Source organism: Scomber scombrus, chromosome 17, assembly GCF_963691925.1.
Source record: "Scomber scombrus chromosome 17, fScoSco1.1, whole genome shotgun sequence".
Classification (NCBI taxonomy): Eukaryota; Metazoa; Chordata; class Actinopteri; order Scombriformes; family Scombridae; genus Scomber; species Scomber scombrus.
In genome coordinates, this window is record NC_084986.1 from 5,433,407 (window position 1) to 5,447,901 (window position 14,495).

Sequence of the window (14,495 nt, forward strand, 5' to 3'; positions counted from 1 at the left end):
TACTTTCATAATATCATAACTTACTGGTCGTATGACTTTATTTTTGAAATATTACTATTTAATTAGATTTTACATTTTATGGTAAAATTAATATACTTATATCTTAATAGCATATCTGTATCCTGTAATATTATTTAACTTGTAAAATGACAGCTTTATTTCATAATATTATGACTTTTTTTTAAAATTATGACTATTTTAAATCTCTGTGACTACTAAAAAAAGAAAATAAATTATAACACTGTTAGTAATTGGTTGCTGTGATCACCTCTATACGTTTCATGACTCTGCAAATGCTCCTCTGTTTGGTCAGTTTTGTACTGTATGTTTTTTAGGGTTTAAAAACCTTTAACTCTAACTTGTGCAAACTTAAAAGTATGATGGTCCTCCTAAAGGCTGCCACTGTCTGAAAACATGATGTCATTTTGGAGATGTGAGGTTTTCAGCCAGAGCTTTGCCGAGTTTGGATTAAAAGCAGACACTTCACAGAAAAAAAAAGTAGAATTGTAAAATTTCTGCACCTTCCTCCCCAAGGCTATATAACTTCTGTGATCAGCCTCAATTTAAATGTTTCCTGTTCCTCAGAGCTATAAAGCAGCTGAGATCATCCTTCCTCTGAAAAATGGTCATAGCTTCAACTCTTCCTCTGAAAAATGTTTTAAGTGTCTGAGCAGGACAGTGAATTCCTCTTTATCCTGTTTTGGATAAAGACACCAGCCAGTTTTAAAAAGATGAGCTGGTCAGCGGTCAGCACTCCTATCCAAATACTTCACCATCACTTCAATTCACATAAACACACACTCACTCACACTCACTCACACTCACTCACACACACACACACACACACACACACACACACACACACACACACACACACACACACACACACACACACACACACACACACACACACACACACTATATTTCCAAACTGCCATCAGGGCAGCCAGACTAGCAAAAGGGTCCATTTTTGCTTTGTTTTTTTCTGATGTAAAAAATAAATTCAGGTCTGATGTTTGAGTGCATGTCGGCTCCGCTTTTCCCAGAATGCAGCTTTGAATCTCTTCTTGTCAGTCTTCCTCTTCACCAAAGCGTTTTCCCCTCTGAGGAACAAAAAAACAACATAGAAGTGTTTCATTAGTCTCCGTTTCCTCTCTGAGAGTATGTGAATTAATTTAGATTTTTGAGTGTGTGCCCTTACTCTGTTTGTGTCCGGATGGAGCAGAAGTTCATACACTCGGCATCCTGTCTGTTAGCGCAGAGGCAGCGACTGAGCTCCCTCCTGAGTCGCACTGAACCAAATCCATAAGGAACCAGATGGCTGCAAGATAAAACACAAAACCAAAGTCAGTGACAAAATATGCACAAAATTCCCTCTCACATCCTCACTATTAAATCTGATTGAGAGTGTCAGCATCGGCTTCAAGCCCAACATTTTTGCATTCACAAATAATGTCAATATGTTTTTTAAAAATTAGTTCTTTGGGGAAAAATCAGAAATGCTCCTTTTTTGGGGTGTGTGTCAGTTTTTGTGTTTGATTGACAGCTGCTAGAGGGACATGTTGGTGCCTGTTTTTGATTGACAGCAGCTGGAAGGGCCGGTCGGTCACTTCTAGCTCATTGGATGGCATTACAGATGTATCCTAGAAACCAATTACTAAAGTGTTTGCTTGATAAGATTTGTTGTTGTTTAATGGTGTTACCTCATTTTAAAAATCACTAATTTGAAACTAGTTCGACGTTACTTAACACACAAATTTAGAGATGGATTTATGATTTTCTGTTGCAACACATGTTGAAGTCATGTCCACTGTGAATAAATTCATACAGCCTCTTTTATTAATTTACGATATGTCTTCTGGAGAACATGAATGTGCTAAAGTGACTAAAGCTAAAAATATATTCTCTCTTTTTGTGTTAAATTAAACACACATTAGCACATCATCATGTTTTTATGATTCATTGCTTCTGCAGACTCTTTGCAAACAACCAGACGACTTTCTTTAACTGCAGTGTAGATGCACTGACTCATCATGCTACTGATCCATCTGGTGCCAGTGTGACCTCTGTGACGGCTCCCAGCCAGCCAGCAGCCGGCTGCAGGTTGGAGGGGGGTCCACCTCTGGATTAGTGGCGGGGTTAACTAGAGAACTGCTATTGTCGATGCCAGCAGATTAACAGCATGACATCAAAACAAGGCTATACAACTCAGATTTTTTCTTTATTATTTGTGAATCACATAATTTGAATCACATATATGAATTTCTGTGACAAACTTTAAATTTCACACCAGTTGTGGCAAATCTTTTTATAAGGCTTTGTGAAATTTTTCTTCTTCAAATGACACCACATCTGGCTCCCATTCCCACTTTATGTGACCGGCAATTAAATGTGACCTTTTCATCTCCCAGCCCTCCTCTGCTCTTCATTGTCCTTCATCATCACTCCTAGCTGCTTTATCATTTATTTTTCTTCTCACACTTTATTAAGGTTTATGTTGTTTTTATAGCCCGTTGACTTCATTTTCTATATGTCTGAACTCATGTGTCAAACATCTGAGTTCTCCGTTTTACCTATTGTTTTTACTTAGGTTCCATAAAGAATTAATAAATCTAAGTGACCTGAGCTATGTGAACTGTAGCTGAATGAGTTATGGTTCCACTGGACTCACTCCGCTTTACTTAAATCTACTTAAAGCTGTGTTCCATACTGTGGATGGGTTAAGTGCAACCCTGTTATATCAGACATTTCTGCAAAACCCTGGATTACATTCAATTTATTCTTTTTTCACATCTGCACATAAAAACAGAAGCATGGTAGAGGTCAGATGGGGGCTGCAGTTACTGTTTAAATGACTGAATATTCACTGTAGGTCAGGTCCTGCATGAATGTTGGACTCATAACATGCATTACCTGCACGTTGTTATTCTCAAACAGCTTCATAAACCTCATCTGCTATACATCTGACAGTAGTGCCCACTTGACGCCATGATTTTCCAGGTGTTATGAGCTGAGAAACCTGAATTGAATTGAACCTCTCTCTCAGGCACTCTTCTTTCTTTCTCCACACTATGACTCCTTCTGTCACTTTCTGTGTGAACAACTGAGTATGACAGCATGCATGACCTCAAGGAGAGAGTGTCTGAAAGTGTGCTCTTTGGTTTAAATTTGTAAGATTCCTTGTGTTGAGACTACAAAGATACACAAAAGACAAAGTTCTTGCAGAGAGCTTGGGTAAGTGGGATGCAGCCTGGAGGAGGATATGACAGCAGGATTTCTACCTTATCTTCGAGCGTGCCCTCGCTTATACCTTTAGGTGCAGATAGGTGACACATTTTCAACTCAGACTATGACAATATCAAATAGTCTCGCTGTCATAAATTACGTTTTGGTCATGTTAGTTTGTTTAGAAATAGCTCCAAAGACTAGTAACAGTGAACATGTTTGCAGTTTCTGGAGAGGACAGTGTTCCCTTACATGGAACTACCTTCCAGCTTTGTTGACAATAGGAAAAATATAGAAAATCACAAGCTTTATCTTTATCTTTGCACTGGAATCTTGCCACTTTTTTCGGTGAAAACCTTTGTGATGCAGACAACCCCAACACAGCAAAGGAGATTTCTATTCTAAAAAAGATTGAATAGTCCAATTAAAGTTTGTATGGGTCCAGACCTTTGAATCCATCCATAAAATATGTGTTTTAATTATTGTGTCTGTGAGTGCGCGTGATGATTGTTTTGTGTCAATTACCCATCTTATTGTGATTCTGTGTAATTATAAAAAATGGATGAAAATCAAGATACCTTGTGAAATCTTAAAAATATATCTTAAAAACAATATTTGGATCCTTACATTTAAAAAAATGAATGTCCCACTAGTTGACATATCTGAAACAAAAGTGTATTTTTACACTTCCAGGAGGTGCTGCAGAAAAAAAACACCCGTCAGGAGCTCTGTGTGGCCCTCAGGATTTAGTGGTGTAGTTAGTCACCGCCACTGCTGTTTAAAAACGTCTTTATGATGAAGGCAGGAAGATTGCTTTTTACCGCGTTGCTATGTTTAGACTAAACTAACAGCCTTAGTAAGACTTAGTGAGAGGGTCCCACCACTACATGAGCTGTTTTTGTCTCTTCTCTGGAAGCTATTTTGGTGACACCTCTTTTTTTCTGCCTCTCAAGTTAATTAATTTCGAATGTGACTTATTGGCATGACATGGAGACACCTAGAGTACAGTATCCTACAACATATTCAAAAGAAAGATAAAACTACAAAATCCATTTTACAATTGGAATAAAATCCTCAGACGTTCAGTAAAACCAGTGATGACAGCAGTGGTTATGATCTGAGCTTATGAAATGTGTCTAGATACAGAAATGAGAGCAAGCTGTGAGGATTTTACTGTTTTGAGGGTCTGACCACAGTGATTTCAGGCTCTTTGTGGTCCCTTCAGTGGGTTTGTGTTAAAGGGTTAAAACAGGCTATTTAGAAACAGAAAGAGGAAACATGGCAGAAATTATCCTTCATTAGCAAAGGCGCTCTTTCTTACTACCTCCACCACATCTGACTACTCACTCATTGGCTATGCATATTGAACTAAAATCAAGTTAATTGCTGCCAATTGCTAAGACAAGTCTGGTTCTTATTTGAGCCGAAGAGATTTAAAATTTGAAGAAGACGGTTTCTATGCTGATGAAATAATGCAGAGATAAATTTAAGAGTCAATGAGAGTTAATGTATGTTTTGTCATTTCTATATTTGGAATTCCATTGATTTAAACGTCATCCAGTTCATAAGAAAGACATGATGACATTGGAGGGTTTCATCATCATTGAAAGTTTCTGAACTTCCTGCCACTAGACCGCAAGTTAAAAATGTCTTGTCCTTGGAGCACCCTGGTAGCCAAGTGGTTACTGTCACATCATTGCAACATCTCTTGTTCAAGTCCAACAAGGTTACTTTTTTGTATGTCATTCCCCTTTCTCTCTCTCCCCATTTCCTGTCGGCCTCTCTGCCAGCTACTCTCAAATAAAAGGCAAAAAACATCCAAAACATACTCTTAAAAAAGAAAATGTATTGTCCAACAAACTGTCTTAAATGGATACACTCCAAGGCGGGGTGAAAAGGCAAAAATCGAAAACTGAGGCATAAAAGTAGTTCCATCCCTCCATCAGATGGAGTAAGGGAACCCAGACATCTTTCACTCCATGCCCTCCAGCCCCTCCTGGGGGATCCCAAGGCGTGCCCAGGGGTCTACCAGTTGGATAAGCCTGGAACACCTCCAGAGGGAAGCATCTTAACCAGATGCTCAAACAACCTCAGCTGGCTCCTTTTGACACAAAGGAGCAGCAGTTCTACTTTGAGCCCCCTCTGGATCTCTGAGCTCTTCACCCTATCTCTAGGGCTTCTTGTTTCCATGATCTCATTCTTTCCGTCATTACCCAAAACTCATGACCATAGGTGAGGGCCGGAAAATTGACTAACTGGTAAATTGAGAGCTATGCCTTCTGACTCAGCTCCTTCTTCACCACAACGGTCTGGTACAACGCTCTCATTACAGCTGATGCTGGACTGGTCTGCCTCTCGACCCCACACTTCATCTTACCCCAACTCGTCAACAAGACTGAGGAAACAACTCTATCTCAAACCAGAGGGAGCAGTCCACCTTTTTCCTGCAGAGCACCTTGGCGTCTGATTTGGAGGTGCTGACTCATCACAGCCGCTTCACATTCAGCTACAAACCACCTTGGTGCCTGCGAGAGGTCTTGGTGTGTTGAAGCCAAATGTTCCTTCCTGAGTCGCCTGACACCTGAGTTTGCCAGAACTTCTTTTAGGCCAATCAGAAGTCCTTCTCCAATCGCCTCCTTGAGCTCCTCAAACACCAACAATCTGATTTCTGCTTCAGCAACCACCAGAGCTGCCGCCCTTTTTGGCCCATTAGTACCCATCTGCTGCTTCAGAAGACCCTATGGCCACTTGATGGTGTCCAACAGCAGGTTCTCGGATTGCCACCTGACAGACAGACGACTTTCAAGCCACAACTCTGAGTATCCACCTTGACAACTAAGGTCTTGAACATAGCCTACTAGAAATCGATGCACCTAACCTCCTCTGGGATGCAGGATAAATTCCTCAGAGGTGGGATATGAAGACTTCACTGACAGGAGCCTCCACCAGTTACCAGTCCACACTTACTACCTCCCAGGTCTGTATAGCAGCCTCCCCTGCCACCTGATCCAACTCACCATCGGGTGGTGATCAGCCCTACTCCCTTCTTTACCTCGAGTGTCCAACACATGCATGATGCCACTTCTACAAAGTCGATCATCAATCTATGTTCTAAGACTTTCTCGTACCAGTTGCACTTATGAACAACCTTATGCTCAAACATGGTGTGTATTATGGCCAATTCATGGCAGGCACAGAAGTTCAATAACAACACAGATCAGATCAGGATGGCTGTTCCTCTTAATCACTAAGTTTCTCCATTATCTGCCCAGCAGAACTTGCCAAGCTGCACCTCCTCTAGTGTCCCATTCAGAGACCACAAGAAGGCCAGATACTCAATGGCTTCTTGTGTCTTCTTCTACAAAAGTATAATTGGCACTGACTGGATAATTAGTGCCACCAATTGTTTATCTCCCAGTATTCACACAACAGGAGTGGATAGAAATAAGGAAATAAGGTTAAAAATGTGCATTTACATTTGGATGGAAAGCTGGCTATAGCCTACTCCAGGCTGAGTCCCACTGCCTCACTGATCTCTGTCCAAGAACTTTGTGTGCAACTCTGTCCCTACATTCACCCTCACAGAGCCGTTAGCATGTCTTTGACTCTTGCTGCTGTTATATGATGCACAGCTGAAGTTAAGAAGTCTATAATTCAAGACATTAAGACGTGCTCCCACAACATAAAGCACAGACTGTATTGTGGAGGAGACAAGCTCACTCTGAAGCCAACCACACCCTCTTGATTTATTTTCAACAATTTTCTCAGAGACCAGGTTAAGCCAAACACAGAACAAAATTTATTAGATTTTCTTTGAAAACAAAAGACACATACAGTATGTGACTCTTAGTATGTAAGTAATGGAGAGTAAAATAGGGTAGAATAATATATATTGGCTACGGTATATACCTGTATATATCCAACCGACACTAACAAGAAAACTAAGCATGTGTAGTGAGAAACATTGTAGGACCTATTGGCACATTTCTACTCAGATATTTCACTTGAGAAATGTTGGATTTCATACTTATAAAGCTGTCATTTACAATATAAATTGCTTAAAGGCACAATTCATTATCCAAATCCCAGTCATCCCATTACCAAAATTCAACAGTTTCAAATTGATTAAAGGTAATTTAATCCAGTTTTTGTTGGATAAAACATTTAGCTTTGCTTCTGTTTTGAATATTTCATTATCAGTTTTTCCTTCTTCCAAGTCAAACTTTTTAATCTCTCTGTCATTTATATGGTGAAAAAAAGGGATAACAGGATAATTCAATTGTGCCGGCCGGCCGGCCTGTATCCTTTATTCTATTCTGAAAACTGCTGACCTGCCAGAAAACTGGAGGTTTATCTTAGTTTTGGACTGAAGCAGCTGAGTGTGAAAACCTCCCATCCTCCCTCACAAATCTCCAGCTACTGTTGCAGTCAGCCCTCTGAGCTTCTTATCCCTATCGCACATTATAGATTGCATCTTATCTCTGTTGTTTTAACACTACGATTGATCGCAGCGCTCTGTTTCTGTGAAAACAAACGTTTGAAAATGTTTAATATTCCTCTCCCCCGCCTCACTGTCGACAGACTCACCTCGGGGTGTTGACCCAGACGATGCCAATGTGGCAGAAGAAAATACACTCCTTGTCTTTCTGGTTCTCACATGAGCAGCGTTTCTCCCGCCGGTGGGCCTTATGTGTGAGCTGCGCTGTGGGGCCCTCCTCTGCCGTGGGGCCCATAACAGAGAAGGTAGAGGCTGGAAAACACAAGTGAGAAAAGGTGTTAATTTAGACTGATCTTTATTGTTTGGGAAGCAGCTTTACATGTTGGAGCAGAATCAGATTTGAAATATGAGAGTGGACAATGTGAACCTTAGTAACAACCTTAACAACAAAGGAGTGGATAGCCATCTGTGGGCATATCGCACCTGGCTGGAGGTGTGTGTTTGTGTCTGAGTTTGATTGACACTAGCAGTGTTTTACCATTTGAACTGAGACAAAGTAAACAAGCTAGTCAGTCACTAACAGGGATTTTAAAGAACAATGACCAAAACAGCATCTAATAGATCCAAAGTGGCATCTGCAGGTATGTTAACATGCTGTTTGATGTGCTGCAGCTGAGCAGCTAATTAGCTGTCTAGCCTGCTAACTGACATTAGTGGGGCACTTTTCCTTGGTGAATGTTTATTTGGTTGCTCATTAAATAAGCATACAGGACAAGATGTGTTCATGTTTGTTAGATAAGAAAGAGACTTTTGCAGCAAAGCTAATGTGGGTTCTTGTTCAGAGTCTGACTCTTGTATTTTGTAGCAGGATGCAATCAGGCTCAGTGTAACCATCTGCACTGCCTATGATAGAACCACACATTATCACTTTATGCAAGATTTAATTTGCTGTATGGAAATAAGGACTCCAATGCTGGAACAATATTGAATCAAAATCATGAAAACCTTGGGGGCACCATCACAAAACCAAAGAAGTTAAAATATTAATTTCAGAATTTTTGTCAAAGGAGAACACATGAAGTGATTTAGTAATTGACAGTAGTAGAAAACCCATTTAATTTCAGGTGGACTTTAAAGTAAATAGAATTATTAGTGACTCTGCAGCTCCTCTCAGCCTTATGGAGCTTAGTAGTGAGTTTCAGCTCATTGTTCAGCTGTCTGGCTGCAACTTTACTGTTTTGATTCACTCTCAGCGTTTTCATAGTATTGCTTTGGACCACAGCAGGCAGCTGTTTTCAGAGAAAAACTCTAAACCACCACCGTACAATACCCGCTCAGCACCAAACAGCAAACAGACACAGTTAGCTGTAGACTAGCTGGTGAACATAGTGGAGCATTTAGCAGCTAAAAGAGCCAGATATTTCCCCCAGGAGCTGAGAAAAACAGAGTTGGAAGAGAGTAATTATTGGACTTACATTCAGCAGGCGAACAGGAACACAACTTCAAATAAATGATAGTGTTGCAGCTGGATGGGAAAATATGCAACTGTAAATTCAACATATAAACGTGTTCACTACTTGTTTCTGCTGGAAACTGGTGGACAAGTATCAGTCAATGCAGGCTTAACGTGAGAAAAAAGGATCATTGTTTCGGTTTAAAAAAACACATAAGGGGAAGTTTACAGAAAAGAGTGTGATTCTGAAACCAAAGGCAAGTCAGTCTCACACTTTGCTGACTCATCCTGACCTCCTCCCTGTTGCAGCGCTAATAATGAGGTCACACTGGTTACAATCTAAGGAGGAAAGTAACAACTAACATTTACTGCAGTACTGCACTCCAGCACAATCTTTATGTATTGGTATTTCAGTATTTCCAGTTTTTTGTTACTTCTTTTCAGATTAATATATTGGGACTTTATAATCCACTACATTTATTATAATAATAATAATTTAAGATACTTAAGATACAAATAAAAAAAGGATGTATTATTATTATTGGTAAGGATCAAATAAAACTTTATTGATCCTTGGGGGTGAATTCACAAGCTACCTTGCAGTATATAAAAAAACAGCCTTACCTTTAGCTACAACAGTAACGTGTTGTACACACTAATTCATCAGTAATCATAATCCAATAATATACTCTACGTTATTCCGTAATGGGCCATTTTGTATGATGTATGCTTAAAGTATACTTTTTGTGCTACTTTGTACATTTACCATATGTTATCATTCCTCATGTTCATACTGACTATTAAAAGATCTCCTTCAAATGTGCTTTCAATCTAAAGTGATGGAGGCCAAAATCCTTCTGCACTAAAATCACTGTAACGTTGAAAGATATCTACTTGATTTGACTCATTTGGACGGCTGAAGCCTCATATTAACTTCAGATAAACTTTTAAATATACTTTTGCACAGAAGGAGGCTGTGAAGTAGTTTTGTTCACCTGCACCTGTGTGTTTCAGATCTGTCAGCACTTCTGCTGCCAGACAGAAACACATCATGACTCGCTCATAAAAAGATAATGAGAGAGAATAATGTAAGTGCTGTTCTGCTCAGCCCTGTGTTCACCGTGACTTCAAATGGCAGACTTTAAGTTTGTCTTATCTATGCCAGACACTTCAGCACTTTTTTTTTTTTACCATCAAAACCTGAGTTAAATGAAGATACACATATACATTCTTTGCATTTTTTTGTATTTTGCAACTTTATCATTCTACGATTTTCTAAGTTTTATCATATTGTTTTTTTTAATGAATATATTTTTGTTAAGATTTGCATTTTCTTTATAATCTTTATAGACATTTTTGTATCTTTATTTATTTCTTTACTACCATTTGTTACATACCAAGATTGTTAGATTCAGATAACTTGCAACAACTTTCCAGACTTAAAGCATTATTGAAATCGCATTTTATAAAACACATTTTATCATTAAAACCTTACACTTACTTTTACATTCTTTCTATTTTTCGTATTACAACTATGACGTTAAAATTGATTATGACAATGTTTATTCTGTCATGCTTTTCAAAAACAAAATATACAGACAGTAAGTGAAATTAGATGTATTAGGAACAAATAAAAAAACACGTAAAAGTGTGTTCAGCAAAATTAAACTGAGCCTGACCTGTGTGACCTCACTGAGGGTCAACATCACAGTAATCTTCATTTTTTATCACCTCACATGTGGACAATGAGGCCTGATGAATGGGGGCGTTTGTTGAAGCAAGAATGTCAGAAAAGCTGCACTTCTGTCCAAAGACCAATAAAATTGTTCTCTTTTAGCAAGAAAATAATTACAGCACATCTGGTCCTTTTTATACAACTTGGGTCTGTGCTAAGCACTTGTATATATAAGAATATTAATATTTTAGGGATATTACATCAATTTTGATCAATAATGAAATAATAAATCTTATTCTCCAGATTGGATGGACTTTTAAAAGGTGAAGGTTTTCGACCAGAGGGTCAGGGTTGTCTGGAGTTTGCCTCGCAGCATGGATACACAGAAAGCAAACAGCCCTCCTCATGGTTTGCATGTTTCAGCACTGCCAAGTCAAACTGGGCAGAACTGAGGTGATTTGTGCTGCTGCTGTGGAGAATGATACGGGTTCAAATCAATTTGGAGGGGAGATGTTGCGCCTCTCATCCACGGTCATCATATATCCACCGAGAAAACACACACATGTACAAAAACGCGCTCATGCAATATTCTGAGGAGTCACGACAAGCAGCAAAGGTTGCAGGTTAAAATGCTCACACTGAGTAGGGGGAAAAAGATTGTTTAGGAGCAATTTTCAACATTAAAATTTAAAATCATGTCCCCAGTTTCATGTACTCAGATTTAACGATAGCTGACATTGTTTTAGGAAAATTCTGTCAGTTCTACAACAACAGGATTTGTTTGTTCAAATGCCTTAAGCTCCTCTTATACAAGACCGCCTTTCTGTTACATGACAGAAGTTAAATACGTAGGTGATGTGTGAATGTGAAGTGCAAGATTAATTGAGGTTTACTTTTTCCTGACAAGCAACCTCTTATGCAAATCCAATGCCTTCATCTCCTCAAGACTGGACTACTGCAATGTGCTCTCTGAAGAGATCTCTGGCAGGAGCATCCAAGAGCTCCAGAACAGCGCTGCCAGGATCCTGATGAGAGAACACATAACACAGATTCTGTTTTCATTGCTCTGGCTCCCTGTCTCCTTCAGGATTGACTACAAATTCCTGCTACCCACAAACAAAATCCATCAACGGACATGTGCCTCCCTATCTACAGCAACAGATCATAACACAAAGCTTCACCCGCACCTTCACATCTGCCAGCAGCTCACTCCTCCAGGCCTTCAGTACTACGCTCTGCACCATGGGGGGTCGAGCCTGCTGCTCCGCTGCACCATGCTTGTGGAGACGCTTAAAAAGAGGCCTAAGAACCTTTCTATTCAGGAAGGCTTTCTATCTTTACCCTTATTACTATTAACACTGTAACATGTGGTACTTTGAGATTCACTATGGCTATTATTCACTTATGATTACTATTATTTAGCTTATTGTCTGCTCTCAGAACAATAAGAGAAAGTAGTCGGACCTTGGTTGTAAAGTTACATTCTGTCTCCTACCAAAAGCAAATGTTGGATTATTTTTGCCTGAATTAAACCAAATGTTGATGACAGAAGTAAAACATCAAAAATCCATCATCTCAACAGTTTTGCTATAGCTCATCTAAAAGGTGATAACACTGAAAAATGATGTAATGTTACATGAAGACAGAGGTACGATCAATCAGTCGCCTCACAAGACAAAACAGCTTTTACTTGTGTGACTGTTTACAACATGCAACCACAGTTCCCTCTTTCATAACATATCAGAAGATTTAACAATAACGGACAAGGAAATCCCATTGAAGACTTCGTCATTTTTACTTCTTGACAATAACATCATTACATAATAAAGGGAGGAAATGCATCTTGAAAGCATTTATAAAACTTGTATAACTGTCCTCCAATGGTGTTTTACCAGACACTTACATCTTGACTCATGTAGGTTCTTTATTTAATCTCCGGGGGGAAATTTCTTAGCCACAAGGGCAATAACATAGATCAAACACAACAAACATAGAAATTAGAGTAAAAATATAGGAATAAATAAGGTAAAATATTCTGGTTAGTGGTGCAAAAGTCCAGCCTTGATCTCTGAGACAGATTTCTAAATATTCTCTCTTCTACAAGTGTCTTTTATTATTAGCAAAAACAGCTACATTTTGAGTTGTATTTGCATTCAGGCTTGTATAATTTTTAGTTTATGTTGTGTTATGTTTAATTCCTTGATTAGGCTCAAATATTAGAATCATGAATGGCAGGAATCAAGGACTTATTCTCCATTTGTTTAAATCTGAGAACATTTTACCCGCCTTATAATCACTCTCAAATATTTTTTGTTGATGTGTGTAATAAAGCTTGCAAGTCTTCCCTCGTGATTAATATTAATCAACAGTCATTTTGGCAGTTGATGAATCACCGGAGTTACATCACCTCACCTGTTTTGTTTCAGACCTCCCAGCTTCTGAGATCTGCTGGTGAAATGTTGGATCATTTGAACATTTATTGAAATGAAACCATGTGAGAAGTTTAGAGGGGGGGAAAAAATCACTATTTGGTGGAGCTGTTAACAACTCATAGACATCTGAAATGTGAGCCCGACTACACACTGCTTTTTGGTTTCATCTTTAACAATGTGTTGTATTTTAAAAGCTTGTTATATTATCCATTGTGTCAAATCTTCAAGTGGAAAGTAACTAAAGCTGTCAAGTAAATGCAGTAGAATAGAAAATACAATAAGTACTTAGTTACTTTCCACCACTGAGTATGAAACTCAAACTGAAAATCTCTCCCAGGTTTTAAACTGCACTCAGCTGTGTGGTGGTTAGAGTTTCTTCCCTTTGAGAAATGAAGTATTTATGTTACACTGACGCAAAAGTATCACTCATCATGTCCTCCTCCAATTTTACGAGCTGACGGATGAACTGCGGTCTACAAATGGACAGGTCACTCAACTCATCATCAGACATCAGGTTTGTCTACAGTGAAGAACTGAACTCTTATATTCATCAGCTGTCAACACTCCCTCTGAATTCTGCTCTATTACTCCTCGCCAACGTAGTCTAATATCATGAATGATAGCTTATGATATACGCTGTCTTGTTTTTTGGCATTCAACTTCTCCACAGCTGCTATTAAAACAACATTACAATCAATTATAACCATTCTAATAATATGCATACATGTAATATCTCATTTATGTTCATCAGATAACTACTAACTCACTGAAATGTGTAATAAATGTCAGTAAAAAGGCGGCGAGCTGCTTCCTCATCTGAGTCATCACACGTGCAGCAGTGATTAACTTAACTAATTACTTAGGAAATGAAAAGCACGAGGCTGTGGCCTGTAGCTTGACTTAAGAGACTCCCGTCCGATGGCAGGTGACCTCATAATAACCTGCATGTGTGGGTGCCTGAGGCAGCTGTGTGCAGGTGAGTTACGCAAGAACGGCCATAAAACATACTGAGGCTGTTTCAAGGAGAATGAGGTGATTAGTGGAGGAGGAGGAGGAGACGGACATCGGCTGCATACAGCTTGTTGCTTTACTGGTTTTTCACTAAACAATCCTCAGATTTCTTTCATAGAGGAACATAAACTAATATTCACATGGATTTTATGTTTCTATACAGTGACAATGCTGGCATGTTGATGTTTAGAGGAGCAGAGATTTCTCTACATAACTCCACCTTCCCTACTTCCAAGACACACGGAGAAGGAAAGAAGTATG

The 14,495-nt window shown here is 39.1% G+C and overlaps 1 protein-coding gene across 1 annotated transcript; it reads right to left on the bottom strand.

The window, feature by feature from the left end:
- Positions 1-1,003: 1,003 nt before the first annotated feature.
- si:ch211-202p1.5 (uncharacterized protein LOC103909337 homolog) lies at positions 1,004-10,166 on the bottom strand. Its single transcript, XM_062437774.1, has 4 exons — positions 10,112-10,166; positions 7,813-7,975; positions 1,202-1,321; positions 1,004-1,103 (listed from the first exon to the last, which is right to left on the bottom strand). The coding sequence occupies exons 1-4, from the start codon at positions 10,164-10,166 to the stop codon at positions 1,004-1,006; spliced, it is 438 nt and encodes a 145-aa protein (XP_062293758.1).
- Between the last annotated feature and the right edge of the window lie 4,329 nt (positions 10,167-14,495).